The sequence below is a fragment of the Thunnus maccoyii genome, chromosome 6 (genome assembly GCF_910596095.1).
Source record: "Thunnus maccoyii chromosome 6, fThuMac1.1, whole genome shotgun sequence".
Taxonomy (NCBI): domain Eukaryota; kingdom Metazoa; phylum Chordata; class Actinopteri; order Scombriformes; family Scombridae; genus Thunnus; species Thunnus maccoyii.
Window position 1 is genome coordinate 22451731 of NC_056538.1, and position 18306 is coordinate 22470036.

Genomic DNA, 18306 nt, shown 5'->3' on the forward strand with positions numbered 1-18306 from the left:
CGCCACCGGAGGAAACATGTACAGGAGTGTCCGAGGCCACTGATGAGCCAGTGCATCTAACCCGAGGGGCACGCTCCCATCTTGTAGCGAGAAGAATATAGGACAGGGCATGTTTTCTCCTTAGGCAAACAGGTCAACGGTGGCTTTGCTGAATCAACCCCATATCTGTTCCACTACATCGGGGTGCAGTCTCCACTCTCTCGCCAGTGGAAAACCTCTTGAGAGAAGGTCTGCTCCTCTTTTCAGTATTCCCGAGATGTGTGTCGTTCTGAGAGACAGCAGGTGAATGCTGCTCCATGAGAGTAGGCTGTGAGACAGGGAGAGGAGGGGAAGAGAGAGCATTCCTCCCTGTTTGTTAATGTGCGCAATTACGCATGTATTGTCACTGCGTACTAAAACATCCTGTCCCAACAGCAGACCCATACTGTAAGCAGACTGATATGCCATGACCTCTCCTCATCTGTCCATGTCCCATTCACATGCACGTTCCTGCAGAGGCCTCGCCAGCCCCATTTGGATGCATCCGCAGTAACTAGAACATGTGAGAGAACCCTCGCTCAAATGCGCTGGTGTTCTCCATGGGAGCAGAGCCCTCAGGCACAATGGTGTGACCGGCCTCCTCTCCTCTCTCTGATGAGAGGAGAACACCTGTCTGGCCTGCATCCAGCGCTGGAATTTTCTCATCATCAGCAAGCCCAGAGGCACCGCTGGAATCATAGAGGCCACCAGTCCCAGCAGGCACTGGCACTGACGGAGACGCACAATGTCATGCAGCTGGAACAGAGACAGACATGGGTTGAAAGCGGTCACTCTCTGGGATGATAATCGGGTTCGGTTGTCTATAGAATCCGGATCCAGACCGTGAAAACAAATTTTGTGGCTGGGAGTGAGACAGCTCTTTTTCTGTTTTATGACAAATCCCAGAGACTGTAGGTGAGTCACCAGCTGGGATGTGTGGATATCGGCCTGATGCTCCAAGTCCAACAGAGTCAGTAAATTGACCAGGTAGTCAAGAGTTCGAATCCCCTGGCCTCTGATTGGTGCCAGTGCTGCATTGAGGCATTTGGTGAAAATGCAAGGAGCAAGGGATAAGCCAAATGGCAGAACTTTGTATTTGTATGTTGTGGCGTCGTAGGCAAAGTGCAGAAACTATCTGTGTCTCGGTAATATATATTTGGCTTTGAACTTTCGCAGGTATTTGTTTAGTACCCCCAGGTCCAAAATAGGACAGAGACCTCCATCCTTTTTCGGTATCACAAAGTAACGGCTGTAAAATCCGCCCTGAGCTTCATTCATGGGGACCCTATAGCCTTTTTCTCCAGCAGAGAGTGGATTTCCTCTCTTAATACTGAAGCACAGGATAGGTGTACTTTTGACATTACAATGCCTCTGAATAGAGGGGGACGCTTCCTGAATTGGAGTCTGTAGCAATGAACTACATTTCTCATGATCCACCGTGATGCTCTGCATGTCTGCCAAGAGGTTTCTCTCACGGCTTATCTGCTGAGCATTCGTGGTACTGCATTTCCTTCTGCTGGGGGGCTGGAGCAATGACAAGGAGCGGTCTGAGGCTAAGTTTGGGAGTGGACAGAGGGCTATTTCCTTGTTTATTTCTGCTAATGAGGATATACTGTGGGGCAGGAACAGCCCTTTATTGACATACAGGTTTTCTGAACATCGTGAACTTTCTGACCTGGTGAGGAGGGAATGAGTGTGGGGGCTGTGCCTTAGTGCAACTGTTTGTTTAACCGAGGTTTGTTTAACACCAGTGCAAACTGAAATTGAGGGATCTCTCGATTTTGCCTTGTGGGTCAAGAGCCTGTAGTATAAAGGGACACCGCAACTGCCCCCAGCTCGACTGTCTCCCCGTTCCCCGCGGGAGAGCTAGGCATAAGACTTGCTTCCTCCCTCTCACTGTGGAGGATGAGTTAGTAGTTGTTGCTTGTTTCGGGAAAAAAATTACGTTTAGCCCATGTGGACTGTTTCGGCTGGGATTGGGGCCACGGCTCAGGTGTGGGTACCGATGGTCTCCAGAGCCTGTCCGAATAAGCCAGCAGGCTCAACAGCTTGGTGGAGAAACTCGGTGTACTGCATCTCTGGCAGTTCCTTGAATGTCAACCACAGGTGACGCTGGGCAACTACCGTCTCAGCCATGCCTGTCCTCGGAGTGATGGCCACTGTCCTGTGTGCTTCATCCAGCAGCTTGGCGGGATTCTCCTCCCTTGCCAGGACCTTGTGTAGATCCCACAGCATCTCCGCTTGATAAGCCTGCAGCATCAAGGTTGTGTTAAACCTGTGAGCCATCAGCCCCTATGTGCGGTATATTTTCTCGAGCTGAAAGGTGGAGAATCTGTACTGCTTACTGAGTAGAGTGGGCTTGCTGCTTGCGGTGTTAGACTTTGGTGCCAAATGGATAGCACGTATCTCATCCATTGGAGAAATGTTAGCTAGCCGTGCAGCCTCCATATCCTCCAAGTCCAAGAACTAGGTAAACGGAAGCCTTATGGGATGCCCAGGACCGTGTGAGCTCATATGCAAAGTCGGGGAAAACAGGTTATTTGTCTCACTGCTGTGAGCTGCTGCAGAAGAAAATAATTTCCTGCAAACTGAGTTTGCTGGTAGTGAGGAGGTGGAGCCGGCCACGGCACTTCAAGGCGCTCGGCTGTGTGGTAGCACAGGTCAATCATGGCCAAGGTGGTGCCGTTGGTCTCGGTCGGAAGATCTCCAGCACAAGACCCGGGAAGGCTCCTCTTCGTCTCCTCCATCTTCGACCTCCTCTTCTGAGCAGCCGTCTGAAGCGGTGAGGGAAAGCTCATCCTCAGACAGCACACTGAGCTCTACATTGTTGATGGAGACTGTGTGTCACCTTGTTTCAATGATGATGTTATTGACCAACGAGGTTGCTGTACATGAACACAAACTTTTATGTCTCTAGCACGTAGTCCCATATGACAACCAGTTAAATATATTGCAGTGCAGATGTGCTGTGTAAATGCACTGTATTTTCCAATCCTATTTCATTGAGAAGATTGACCTGCAATTTTAGTATAATCCAGTGTGTTTTTCCCTCAGAACGGTATTTCAGCTGTTTGGGCTTTAAGACATAGTACAGTACTGAGGCCTTTAAGTAGTAAGAAAAAGACTTGGCCGGCTTTGCTAACTGTTCTTTCTTTTTGTTCTAATATGGCGTTCAGAGCTTTGCAGGGGCATCTGCTGTGTCTGAGTGCACAGAGGGAAATAACCATGGCTCAGCAATTTACTACTGCATTGTTCATACATGCTTTCCTACACATTCCAGTGACAATGCAGCACAGAGCACATACTGTACAGTATAGAGGCACTACAGTATATTAAAAAAAACCTCCATGCTGTACATATAAAGACAGATAGGATGGCAGTTTTAAAAGGAAAAAAACAAAATGAATGAAATAAAGCATGAAAATCTTTGCTTTTATGAAGCTACAATTAACAAATTTTGGTGTGTTATTGATAAATGACTTAGACAAATATAGTATTTTACTCCAAGTTAATCATATATCTTGGGCTGAAACGATTACTTGATTAATCCATTAGTTCATCGAAAGAAAAATAATTGGCAACAATTTTAATAATTGATTTCTCATGTCAGTGATTTTTTCGAGCTCCAGCTTTTCAAATGTGAGGATTTTCTGCCTTTTTCTGTTTTATATCAGTATAAGCTGAATATCTTTGGGTTTTTGACTGTTGGTTGGACAAATCAAGACATTATCCTGGGAAATTAAAGGATAATTTTTCATAACTTTTTGATATTTTATAGACTGAACACTTAATTGATTAATTGAAAAAATAATCTGTAGATTAATTGATAATGAATATAATCGTTAGTTGGAGCCCTACATATATCTAGCCTGCATAGTAAGTCCAACTGAAAATATAGCCGCAAGCAGCAATTTGCAGGCTCATTCCTTTGTGTGCTCAACAGAAGGAAGCAGCTCAATCAGCCAAAATTAGAGACGTAAGCAGCAACAAGCAGGTTTCAGGTTTGACGAAGCTGAGCAAAGTCACTAAAGGAGTGAGGCCAAGCACATACATGTTTCATTACAATGCATGCAGAGTTTCAATAACTCCTCACTCAAAGTTCTGCTCTTTGTCCCCCTTTCATCAGATGTGATGAAGGAGATAACACAGGATGTCTCCAGTGAGTTTAATCAGGAATGTTGAAAGCTGCATCTTGAGTTATAAGTAAATATGTGATAGGCCATGCCCACTTCTAAATGTTTGTGGCATTTGTGGCGCCCCCTATGGGTCAGGCTCAAAACATTTTCGTAGACCTATTTCCAAACATGGACTGAAGTTATGTACCAAGATTTATGATGATTGGACAAATGGTTAATGAGTTATGGCCAATTTCCTGCAAAGCCCCGCCATTGCAAAGATATTTTGGTTGACGGTGGCCCTATTTTTGGACTGATCTTGTTAATTTATAGTAGAATTGTGTTGGCTATCTCAGTCTCCTTAGGCTGTACACCGAATTTGGTGTCGATTGAGTTAAAATCCAAAAAATAGATGTCACATTACTGTTTTTCAGTTCATGCAAATTAGCATAAAATCCATCATGGCAGACTTTTATGGGACAGGTCTTTTTTGTAGAGCACATTGAGCTGGACGTTGTGTGAAATTTCAAGTCAATTGGACTTACAATGTGAGAGGCGTGGCCTTTCCAAAATTGCATTTTTGGGCCTGAATTACAGCACCACCATCTGGCTGATTGGGTTTGTATGTCTTGGGAAGAATTTGCACATTATTTCCAGTTATTGTTATTTATTAAATTTCATGGGTTTAGCTCATTCCAGCTCACTGCACTTTGTGCCGCAGCAGAAGACAAATAATAATATGGCACAAACTCAGTAGCGCCCTGCCCCTTCAGGGTTTGAACCCTAATTAAATTGCCTTTTTTTTTGTCTACAACGTTATACAAATCTGCAATAACATGGAGTTCGATCACAGGCAGAACAGACTGTCACTCTGAGCCTGATAGCATCCTGCCACAGACAGACAAAGCAAACTAGCTTTCCTGCTAAATTCTCCTTCTTATCTAACTTACAAACATGAACACGTCTTGACTGCACCTTAGCTTGTTCAACGAACCACCAAACAAACATTCACCAGGATAAAGTGCACTGCCAATGTTAGTTAGCAGGCTAGATAGCTAATTAGCTGCTCAGCTGCAGCGCATTAAACAGCATGTAAACATACCTAAAAATGCTGGTGTGGTCATTGCTCTTCAAAATCCTTGTTAGTGACACACTGTCTGTCCATGACTTGTAGCTACAGCAATTTTTTGACTTTGTCTCTGTTGTGTACGATGTAACACTGGTAGCTTGCCAGTTAATGTCAATCAACAACCCTCCCCCCCCCCAGCTGACTAATCTTTTCCAAAGACCTTTTTTCTTCATTATCATAGTACAAAACTATTAAGAATACATTTAAAAGACATGTTGACATTATTTTTGACTGCAAAGAGGGATGGTTAAAAAAAAAACTTCCTTCTGGTATAGACAATGTATCTGCAACTGCCTTAGTCCTTACGGCAGGAAAATTGGTTCTTCTGATGTTGCTTCAGTGTCAGTGACAAGATGGCGAGCTGTCAGAATGGGGTCAAAATCATCCCTTCCTGTTCTCACCTCTTTACCAAGTACAAAACCCCCTCCTGACCTGGTAATATGCTGTGAAATAAAGGCAAAGCATGGCTTGTCAAAAAGCTGCAGTCTAATCTCCCTAGTGTAGGTGTCGTAAATGTCGTAAATGTTTTTCAGTTGATAGATTAACAGTAGTAGAGTGAGAATTGTCTAAATAATATTGAATCCATTGAAATATCTCCCTGTGGGCATTTCAAGCAGGGCCATCACTCTAAAGAAGCCTAATGGCAGTGACTCACTGTCTGGGGAACCCTCCTTTAGTTTTGTAGTGGCTGCTGTAGATGCTCCAGCTGCTGGAGTGTTTCATTGTTTACTTTAACCTCCTGACTAACAGCAGGATATGAGTGAACAGTGCTTTTTCAAACAGCATCACACTCCACTGTGCTCACTTTGGGCTCGAGTGGGCCCCTGCCATGTGGCGTCAAGTCCACTGTTGAGGAATTAACAGTGAACAGATGCAACATGAATATGGCCAGTCTCATTACATAGATTAAAATGTATTTTGGGGATTTCATTTGCATGGTGACGGTGTGATAATGACACTGGACTGTAGTTTATGAGATGTTCTTTGGGATTGCTTAATGGGTCCATGCAGTCTCAGAGCTCATTTGGGCTATTCCCATGAATTCTTATCACTCAATATAAATAAAAATGGTGAATAGAAGTAAATGTGCTATTAATTCATCACACAGCTGCTACCAAAACAGAGTAGGACACACATGGATGCTTTACATATGGATCTATTCCAGTCCATCTTGATTTGTTTGGGTCAGTGAGTGTTACCACTATTCAGTTTCCCATATTACTAATTGTTAAGAGACCTATTAACTTTGATATGTAATTCAAGATACCTCAAAGAGAAGATGTGAATTTTTCCTCATTACAACTGTGTATTTTCCCTGTCTAATTTACTGCTAAATGAGAAATTGTGCATATCTGCTTGCAGACTAGATCTATCCTAGATCGTTCTGCCAGTTTGTCCTGCGGCTATATGGAAATTACAACATTTAAAAACATCTATTTTTGTGCCCACTCAAGCAAAGACGTGATCAATAATTCAGATGTGCAGCTTGTGAAATTTTAGTGTCAGATTCTCCCGCTTTGGGACAAGCTGTTAGGAAAATTAAATCATATCTCTCTTAACACCAGCTTTAGCTGCAGCCTGCACAAGAATAATATGGAGTTGTAGGTATATGTGGGGCATTATTGAGAAGGAATATGTGATCATATACAGTATTAAGGTACGACTCTTTGTTGCTTTGTCCTCTGGATTGTAAGCTATCTTGTTAGCATGCAGTTTATCTTCAATACTGGCCGCAGTACACCTTGTTAACAGCCCTTTTCATAGTAGAAAAATGCTATGTTTACATTATATTGGTCATCATTATTACCAGCTGCATGAAAAAAAACATGTTCACGTCAGCCTCCTCATTGTTATTCTGGGTCAGAGATCTCGGGAATTTCTGACATCTCCCATCTGGTGAAAAGAAGTGTCAACAGACTTGGTAAAATGGCTGCAAAGCCAACATCACTGACCGTTACATGTAAATGAAATCCAATATTATCTCTAATTAAATTGGATTCAGCTAATTAAATACACTGTTTGCATCTAGTTTCAGTCATAAACAATATATAGCCTAATGAAATGCTATTTATATGGTGTCACTACAGGACTCCCAGGTCAGTGTAATGGGAGGCTTTCTAGTTCTTCTTATTCTGGTGACATTGCATGAACACAGCAAAACACAGGTGTAATTAACTACACCAATAATGGCTGCATTCTATTAAGTTATATTAGCTCCAGGCAATTGTGGTATTGTGCATGCTGACTCATTGTCACTCCTGAGCTTTTCTTGCTATAAAAAGTTAAAATGTGTGCTGGGTCTAATAGGGAGGCTGAGGGTTTCAGTATGGTTCAAATGAAGTGCTTGTCAGATCATCTAAAAAACCCTTTCAGAAAGTGGAATTGGCTGCATCCAACAATTTCTGTTACTTCCCCTGAAAAAGACAATCTGACAATCAAGCCCACTTTAAGCAGTGATTGGCTGCAGGTATGCGGAGGTACAAGAGTGAGGCAGGGCTCTCTGTTTTCAGTCTTCACATTACTCCTTCTGTTACTTTTTGTGTATATAATCAAGTGAAATTGTGCGCTATTATCCACATTTGTACAATCCATTGCGTCAAGACTACAATTAGACTTGGAGAGAGATCGGGGAGACAGCTTAATGCAGACAGGAAGCAGACTATTCATCTCGTCTTCAAGTGTAGCTATTTGGAACAGGTATGAGCACATACGTCCTCATACCGAAACAACAGAATAATTCTGTTTTTAATGACTCCCAAAATGTTTACAGTGCCCTCTATAGGACGGATGGGGACCAGGCCACAAACAGAATAACCCATAGGACTGTAATGTGCTGTTTTCAAAAACATCAAAAATAATTATGTTTTATGTTGTGACAATGCTGTGGTTAAGGTCTGGTTAGGTTTAGGCACAAAAACTACTTGGTTAGGTTTAGGGAAAGATCATGGTAGGGGTTAAAATGATCACTTGAAATGTGATTTCTACTTCCTTAAAATTACGTTGTGGTGGCAACAGTAAACACCGTGTTACAGGTGTTACAGGTTTAAAAAAATGTCCCGACTCGTGGTTGGAAACGGCCATGGCAACGCGAACAGCGAACCCCTGCAGCAAAGTCCACTTTTTGCCATCAAACTGTGTAACCTATCTAGCCACTCCTCCTAATAAGGTAAATAATCAATATAAAGTCACCTTATATTGACGTCATCTAAACTGCATCACTTCCCAGGTCATAATTACTATGGCCACTAGATGGCGTAAACATAAGTGTAGGTCGTTTTTGATGGCCTGAATTTTAGACCTAATGTTATTACATTTAGGTAGCTTTAGTGTTCATAGTTCGCTGTATTCATGATGTGCTAATTCCACGTAATTATAGACATGAGCATTGCCCTTTAGCTATATATTGTCTAAAGTAGTTTTTTAGTGCACCACACTGTGTCTGCCAACTTTGACATTTTGGATCTTTAGAATTTCCTCTTCAAAGCGTTCCTAATTGACAAAGCTTGTGATGTGATCTGAACAAGGTGTTAGCTCCTCTGTTTTCACAGTAGACAGAACTCTGTACTGTGTAAGTGGTGTATGCCCAGGGGGCCAGTCCTGACGTGGATACAGTGCTGTTAACTCTGTTTACAGCAGCACCCTCTCACTTCTTGACAAATGGGAGCTGAGGTTGATCCCTACCCTTCACGCCACCACCCGCCCCACTCAGCACTTCAATGCCCAGTCAAAAATAGACCTGACTTTTTAAAGACAAGCTACCTTTTTACTGCAAGACTGCAGTCCCCGCTCTTCTCTCTTCCCTTTTTGGTGTATCGATTTTCTGCTAACAAAAAACGTCAGTTTTCTACCGCAACTATGGCAGCAATCCCAGGGTTGGGGTATCTATCTGCTGCATTAATATACAGTGCTGGAAGAACAGTTCAGCCTGCCCTCAACGTCAATATATTTGCCTGACACTCAGTCTGAAGTAACAGGAAACAGTACTTACAGTACATCTACACATCAAAGATTGGAAAAATACTCCATCTCAGAACACTCGTCAGACAGCGGAAGCGAATGTTTTAGTCTGTTGGGCTGTCAGAGGCAGCCATGTGAGCAGCGGGCTAGAAGCTTGAAGACAGACAGCTTAGCAGCTGAAGATTTCACCATGCCTGGTTTCCTGAACTTCCCTCATCCCTTGTGATTTCCTCCTTTTAGAATTCCAATTTATCCCAAGCCTTGAAGAAAAAAAGAGGCGGGCGGGGGTGGAGAAGTTTGATATGAAATAGAGAACTGGTAAAGATGGAAGGCTAGTCTGATACTTCATTTCAATTCAGCTGAAGGTATGGCCTCCATGTAAAATCCACCTACCTGCACCTTTAAAGCTCACTAATTAGCTATATTCTTATTTGTTTAATTTGTACAAAAAACAAAGTCGTGGCTTAAAGGACTTCCAGTTATTATGCTAAGCTAATCATCTCATGGCTGTAGCTTCACATTTAGCGGACAGATATGCATCTAACTCTTGGCAAGACAGCGAATAAGTGTCAAATCTGAATCATACAAACAGAATTGCTAATACCCCTTTGAGTTTGGGGGGATTTTAGAGATTTTATATTCTTGTGTTTCCTCCAACAGTACTTGGAAGTTTATTGAAGGCTCCAAGTTGCCCATAAGTATGAATGTACAGTGAGTGTTAGGGATTGCCTGTCTCTGTTGGCTCTGTGAGAGACTGGCAACCTGTCCAGAGTATTTTCCTGCCTTCCATCCAGTGCTTGGACCGACTCCAGACTGTTGTACTCCCTGAATAGGAATAAGTAGGTAAAAAACAACAAACGAATTAATGAATATGTTTGGCACACCCGACTTGCACTGTGTACATCAAAATAAGTTTCTTTTAATAACTATTAGTCCAAAGACTGAGTTTATGGAGACCTTGAAGGAAAATTCATATAATATTGTACTAATCCTGACCACATAGAGTGCACACATGAAGAATCATATGTTTTATTTGTCTTTTTAATATCTTTAAAAGACAAATGAAGCATTATCTTAACATCTAGCTCCTACTTGAAACTTTTATGCCTTGTGGGATACTGTCAATACAAAAGGCCAAACCAGAGCACCATAAATCTGTTTCATGCTCCAAGGAAAAAAGGTTGGAGACCACTGCCCTGAAGCGAAGCACTTAAACCCCAACTGTTATGATGGATCTCTGTGGCGACCAGCAAGCCACCACCGAGTACCTAGTTGTGAGTTTGTGTACACATTTAAATGCAGAAGCCGACCACTGCTGGAAAAGAGCATGCGTGTGTTTAGAAAGACAGAGAAAGACAAATACACAGTGTTGTTAATCCAAGTGTTGTTTTTCATCTGTCTCCAGGTAGAGCCTCTCTGCATGGGAAGGCCTCCCTGCAGATTGACCCAGTGCGCTCTGAGGACCAGGGCTGGTATGAGTGCAGGGTCCTGATGCTGGAGCAACAGTACGACACCTTCCACAACGGCAGCTGGGTGCACCTCACAGTCAATGGTGAGTCACCGACACATTGTTTGCGCTCTCTGACCTGGGAACATATGTTTGTGGGTGTGAATGCAAAAGAAAAAGACAGAAAACATAACTATGTCACACACTTGAGCTCCTTATGTAATAAACTAATATTTGTTTGAGGATAGGGACATTTGGACACACATTCATTTCAAGGTCATAAGTACAACCATAGTAACTAGAGGACAAACAACATACCTGATGATAATCATATAATTATACTGGACAGCCATTCAGGGTGGAGCTACCTGTTAATGTGCCTTCAGCTAAATCCAGTTATGCCATTAGATCAGTTATGAGATTGTAATGTTATATTTGTCATTAGTTTTCAGATTTCAGTTTGTATATAAATGTTACTTTTCAGTGTAGGATTGTTAGATTTTTACTTTTTAAAAGTCATAATGGGTTTTTTGCATCATGTGTTAGTCAGGTGGATGATAAATATAATTTTATACTGTGATACTGATACAATATATATCACAATATAGTACATTTTCTTGAAAATTGGATAAAATAATGAGACAGGCATGTCTGCTTTTGACTAATCCAATCCAGATTAAGTACCTTAGAAATCAAGGTACCTCATCACATAAACACTAAAGAAACATCTTCCTACATTTATATTGTACATCATCATATAACCTAACTTAAGTTTTAAAGTGGACCTACAGTTATTTAAAAAAAAAAAGCTTTAGGCATGTTTTTAACATCTAGTTTAGTTTTCTAGCTTTTGTTTTAGTTTTCAGTTATAACCTTAATTTGATTAATTTTTGCTGGTATGTTAGTATCATGTCTCATTAAACTACAGTATGATATACTGTAGTTTAATAACATGCAGTTAAAAGTAGTAGTTAAGAGTCCTTGCTCCAGTTGGACCTTTCGTTTAATTGTTTCCTAACTTTTTACCAGCCAATGTGGGTGAGTGGCCATTAAGCTCTGTTTTAGCTAATTCCTGCAGCTCCTTTTCAAAAGGCATCGGGTAAAAAAGGGATGAGAGGCTGGTTAGAAGAGAATTGATTGTGGCCTGTTTAAGGCGGTTCTGGCAGGGATCGTCTGTGATAGTCTGAGAGCTATCAAAGTGATGACCAGGCAGAAAAAAATCTGCACCTTTGCATTTCCCAGGAATGCCCCAGTGGCTTAGAGAATCCTACGTGAAGCGTGTCTTCACATTGTTGCAGCGCACCAGAGGCTACAGAGACAATGATGTCTTTTTTTTTTTTTAAGTCCTGTATCTGTTTCATATAAGGAATGCTTTTTTGACAGATATTAAATTAAGCTGCTTCATATGTTTTTGAATAAAGGCTTGCAGTTTGCAGATGCATGATGCAGCAAAGATGCAGTAAAGTACCTGCAGCAAATTCATGTGGTACAGTATGTCTCTCTCTTAGTTGGCTTACCTGCAACTGGTAAATATGAGTAGAGGAGTATTTCCTGAGTAGACATTTTTTTAAAAAAAAGAACAGTTCAGGCCGAAAGTGGTGATTTTCTGTGCAGAAACTTCACAGGTCTCTTACTTCAGGAAGCTATAATCCTCCATGTTGTTAGTGGCAGACTTTGCGAGCAAAGTACTGTCAAGCTCATTCACATGTATATTTTTGGTCTGTGAACTTATGAGCGCTGTGTGAAACTCATGCATATTCGATTTGATCATGCATATGTTTTACAATGGATGCGATTCTCGTATTTGAATAATGATTACGACGTGCTGTATGCGAAATACTGTGTAAAGAACCATTTATTAAGTCCATTGCACCGCGTAATCACTTTGGAATAAAAAATGCTGATCTGTATAAAAGGTTATTATCAATGCAGAACATAATGTTTTCTTTTGTGTGTATTTGTGTGTCAGGATGTGTTAGTACACCACACACTGCAAATTACTTTCTGCACAGTTTTCTGTGTATGGCGCATTACATCAACATTGACATGAGAGCGTCTCATCGCGTGTGTTTGTATGTGGCTAAATGAGATGTCTGCTGTTTGAAGTCGGAGTTGACGAGTGAATAGGTCATACTCTGCCGCCGAGTGTCACCTGCACACTCTCGTGATGTTTGGCGTCTGTGTGTGTGTGTGCGTGTGTGTATGAATGTCTTGTTGTGTAGGCATACTGCATCTCTGTAGCTTTCCTCATCAGTATTCACTCTTAACTTCAACTGCTCCCTCCCTCCCTCTTCTGCTGCTCTCCACTCCTGTCAGGCCTTTCAACAGAAACTGAGCTCTATGGGCTGTAGCAGAACTAATAATATCCCTGAATGTCATATGTAGCTGGCATATTAAATCATGGCATTTTACATGACCTCATGTATGTAATGTGTCTCGCTACAGAGATGCATTGGCCACACACACTCATATACTTGAGGTAAATATGTTAAACTGGTACAAATAAAACGTTTTCCTGGGGCTGTTATTTGAATTCAGATACAGACATTTATGGAAATATCAAAAGCTGCAGTTGTTTCAGAGTCTAGACATCTAACAAGAGAATTCATATGAAGACTTTATGCTACTGTTGTCCTCTAAATGGGTGTCTGTAAGGGAAGCAGGTGCCATTTTCGTCTGGCCTCCGCACAGACACTAGGGCACCCATTTCCTTTGGCCGTTTTTTTTCTCCTTTGGTATTTGCATACACTCCTCCTTTGAGTTCCTGTTTGCTGGCCTTCACTTCCTGCCAAGCTGACAGGGAATTCATGCCCACTCAGTGGCAGGTGTCAGATGGCAAGGCCTTGTGCCCGAAAAAGACACTAAGGCCACTCTCTGTCCTCCCTCCTCCTCTCCTCTCCTCTCTTCTCTTTCTCTAGTCTTGTCTCTACCCTGTGCTTCCCTTCTCTTTACTCTTCAGGCATCAGTAAGGTTTTCAGAGGTTGGAAAAATACGCCAGCGTGCCAACATTTTCATATCATTTTAAGTTAAGCATCTACACTGAAACATAAAAAATAGAAAGTGCTACTGTGTCGACAGGTTAGGGATTTGCTGGCATTTTGGCCCCATTTGGTCGACCCAATTGGGACCCAAATGTCAGCTCATTTGTCCATCAGCTACATACAGTATATGTGTATCTGCCATTGTCAGTCACTAATGGTCTCAGTATTGCAAGAAGTTGAGCCAATGTGAACAATCATCCTCTGGTCGATATGGGACCCCAAAATACTAATTTAATCCATTTTTTTATTTTTTTTAAACATTTTTTCCCCTAAAATTGCTCACATGGATAAAAAATCTGCCCATTAGGAACCCAGATATGGTCTACTTGAACAAATGGGCAAAACTCTTACAGTAAATCTCAAGCCATTATTTTAAAATAATAATAATAAAAATAAAAAATAAGTTTAATACTGGGGTCACACTACACAATATCAGCCCAGGCACCTCATGACTTCTCAGCAAAAAAAATCTATTTTTTGCATTCTCTCGCCTTTTCTGGTGGCTTTGACAACAGTGCATAATGTGAATCCAAAGGAGAACAGAGCGTTCTTTCGTGCACTAACCTATAAATACGGGCGAGGAAAAAGATACTGTGTTTTACTTCATTTCAGTGAACCTGTAGCCATTTGTCTGTCACCTTCGAGTGAGGAGAATTATACCAAATTAAAGAGTAACTTAACTCCAGGCTGAAAGTCAGTGCTTCTCTGAAGTCTGTTTCACCTCTCACCACACCCAGGAGTGATGTCACAGTGCACTGACACACCCTGCAGTAAACTGCTACACCACTGCAGCAAGGACAGAAGTTAACCCAGTGGAGGTCAGAAAAAACAAGATTTTCAGAGGGTGTTAAGTCACTTTTTAACCACATCTGTGAGTGCAACATCACCCTCTACACTTCCATAGCTGTGTCTGAAATCACTCTCTTGCTCTCTCATTCACAGCAAGCTATGATTAGGTGGGATCCAACATGTAGTCTCTCGGCCAGGTCACTGCAAGAATGTATGACCACTTTATTCTCTTAATTCCAATTCTGTGTAGGTTGAAACACCTTGAGTAAGTTGATGTACAGTAAGAGGAGGGAGTAAAGTCTCCTTGAGTGTCTCTTTCTTCTCTCTGTAACAATTTACACTGAAACGTTTGAGGCTCATGATGTGAAATCAATGAAAAATGTGTACTCCATGTAGCTGCATTCTCTCAGGAGCAGAGACAAGAAAAGAAAGACCAAGCAAGCAAATAAAATGATACAGACACACTCTTGAGTAAGTGATCAAATAACATGTAAGCCTTCAAAGAACAGCCCCCGAACCCTGCGTCTAAACATCCAGGCCATCTGCTGGATGTGGTGTGTGGTATGCAGAGAAGAACAGTGGGGAGTGCGGGATATTTAAGCATCTTTAATGTATATAATTGATGAAAAGCTGCAATAAGTAGGGCAAGAGTTTTATGCTCCGCTTACTTTTTTTGTAGAGCAACTCCCATGCTTCCCAGCCATGGTGACACTTCCTCTGTGATGAGCTGTACCTGACGGTGTGAAAAGAACTCCCAGGTTGTCCGATGTACCTGCTGTTGTCGCTGCCATGTGTGCCACCTACTTCCTGTCAACTGATGCTCATTCCCTTGAGAAGAATCTAAATAAGGATGAAAATTAATATGTAAGAGGAGGATGTGGGTATGAGCAGCACCGGCTCAGTGGTTAAACAATTAGGATGGGCCAAGTTTCCCAATAAGAATCAATAAAGTATATCTTGAGATAAAAGCTCATTGCAAAGCAACTGCACAAGGTTGCCTCCTAATAACTACAGTGAAAAATGATGCGTCATGATGCGTTTAATGTAGCCGTTAACCCATCAACTACACGTGGTTCAACAGCAGCAAAAGTTACTTAAACCGGTCATGCATTTCATTAGGCTCTCCATTCATCTATCATATGTAACGTATGACTGTTAGGAAGTAAGGGGGCAGTATGGACAGGCAGATGTCTCAATGTGCTAATTGGGCGATTTGTTTACTCCATGCCAGGTGCTTGTGTGCAGTCTGAAGCATGGCAACACTCCCAGCGGCAAGCAGTGACCCACTTGTATGGCAGCGCCGTCCTCTCTTTAAACACAGTGCCACCATTTATAATCAAAATATTATGTTGAAACACTGAAAGCAGCTGGCTGAGGAAGACTACAGTTTATTGGCCTGCGGTACAGTAGGTGGTAAAGAGCTCCCTTGTGGCTGTTCGTGAAGCTCAGAAACATCAGGTGGAAAAACGGTGATGTCGCCAAGTGGCTTCTTTAGGGTAAATGGCGGCCTGCAGAGGAGAAACCTCTTTCTGATGTCCAGCTGGTCCAGAAAACTGTGGCAGCCACATCCCCAATCTGAGCAATTTATCCTCTCATTCAGTACCAGGGATAGGTCAGAATAGCCAACTAGTGTGGTGTTACCAGTGGTGGAATGTAATTAAGTACATTTACTGCACTTAAGTACAAGTTTAAGGTACTTGTACTTTTCATATGCTAGTTGATACTTCTACTCCACTATGTGTCAGAGGGAAATATTGTACTTTTTACTCCACTACATTTACTTTACATAAAATAACTTAATGATTAGCTCATAAATTACACTGCAATGTTAAAGATTAGTTCCCAAACTTCTTGACTTGTGGCCCCTTAGCAGGCTTGGGGAGTAACGGAATACATGGAACGGTGTTACATAATTAGGATACAAAAAAAGGTAACTGTGTTCTGTTAAAGTTACAGACAATAAGATGTCATCAGATTGCTGATACATTTAGTGAAAATCAGGGTTTATTAGCAGGATTACAATTTTAAAATACATTTTAAAATAAAGAACGATATACTACCATGTACTGTAAAAGTCCCAAATGTAAGCTGTGCAGAAACCAGAGGGTAAAATAACTCACTGATCCACGATGTTGTGAATAGAGGATGATAACACATGGCACGCGCAGGTGCGCACAGTGGGCGCATGTACACACATTTCACACGCAGGGAACCTATGTTGGGAGAGCAGGCAGGGACGGTTGTTACGTACTGTGGCAGTCCCAAAGACTCGTACAAATAAGTTAAAAGAGAGCTTGAGTATATGACAGCTTGTAGCGCACATAACGGCTCTCTTCACGATGACTGTGTGGGTAACGTGTCCACAGCTGACAGTGTGTCACTGGTCGCCGAGCGTGTTCAATACTGAATGAAGTAGAGAAAACTGAGACATATCATGCAAATAGAACCGAATAAAAGGACACAGCGAAGCCCATGATGCCACTGCACATATGTCTGCCACTGCCATCCCAGAGAAACAGAACAGCAACAGCGACAACAACAACAATAGATACATGACTAGCAGCAACCACAGCTGTGTTGTGCACCTTCGTTGTAGGACGACAGGCTACTGCCTGAATTTGCTTAATGAAATTTTTTTATAAAATACACTGAGCACATTTTTGATTCTAAAAATCTTGGTTTCCCCATTTTCTTTTCTTAGGTTACATTGGTCTGTTGTCTTACAGAATACACTTAAGTAAAAGTCATCTTACTGATATTTCTTTTCTCTTGTCTTTATTTGCATATTTGGTATTGAGGTAATCTAAAAGTAACAGAAAGTAATCAAGTTATGTTACTTTAATAATGTGATTCTTGGATTAGGTTACTGGCTACAGTTTTTAACAGGTAACTAGTAATTGTATTGGAATACATTTTTAAAGTAAACCTATATATAGTTATATCTCCTTGTCATGTTTCAGATGTCAGAGTTGTTAGCAGTTCCACCAAAGATGCATTTCCCCTCTAAATATTCCCTTACATGGTTCAAATAAATAACTGTTTGAAGCCCAAAGAGATAAAATCCTCCATTATTTCTCAAAAACATAAAAATTAAAGAAACATTTTGAAAAATTAATCCAAATTTATGTACTTTCCTACCCAATCTCTCATCTCAAGACCCCTCAGATTTATCATGTGACCCTTATAAAGCAGTTCAAACTAGCTCCACCTCAACCAGCTACAATAACAAAATGCTGCTTACACATTAACTGTTAAATGTATTAAATATATCAGTCACAACCCAATTTTCTGCAAAACAAATACTTTTACTTTGGTATTTGTAAGCATATTTAGCTGGTTATACTTCTATACTTTTACTGCAGTGGGATTATGAATGCAGGATTTTCACTTGTAATGACGTATTTTTACATTCTTGTATTGATACTTTTACGTAAGTAAAGGATCTGAGTACTTCTACCACCACTGGGTATTACACTGTCATTGCACCCATGGCAGCTGTTTCCAACAATAAAGCACTGATAAACCCAGAGTACACTACTTGCCCAGCACCAACCAACAGACAAAGTTAGCAGATGCAGTAGCTGGTGAACACAGAGTAGCTTTTAGGAGCAAAGAGCCAGATATTCTATTCAGAAGTTGGATATTGGACAGATGGCCAGAAACACGACTCCAAATGGATGCTAGATGTGTAAATAAACAACAGTTTGGTAACACGCTAACATGTGCCATATCAATTTAATAGGTGATGATGTGTTAATGTTGTTTTTACAGCTTGTGGCGCTGCCCCCAAACAGCCAAAAAAAAAAAAAA

The 18306-nt window shown here is 41.4% G+C and overlaps 1 protein-coding gene across 5 annotated transcripts in view; it reads left to right on the forward strand.

Annotated features, from left to right (window-relative positions):
• igsf9ba (immunoglobulin superfamily, member 9Ba) overlaps positions 1–18306 on the forward strand; it is a 72025-nt gene that overhangs the window by 20725 nt on the left and 32994 nt on the right. For 4 of the 5 annotated variants that reach the window (XM_042414901.1, XM_042414900.1, XM_042414902.1 and 1 more), the window contains exon 3: positions 10625–10771. In XM_042414901.1, coding sequence (XP_042270835.1) covers positions 10625–10771 — 147 coding nt within the window. Of the gene's footprint in view, positions 1–10624; positions 10772–15258; positions 15361–18306 lie in introns of those variants that run through there. The other variant, XM_042414904.1, reaches the window with a different exon arrangement.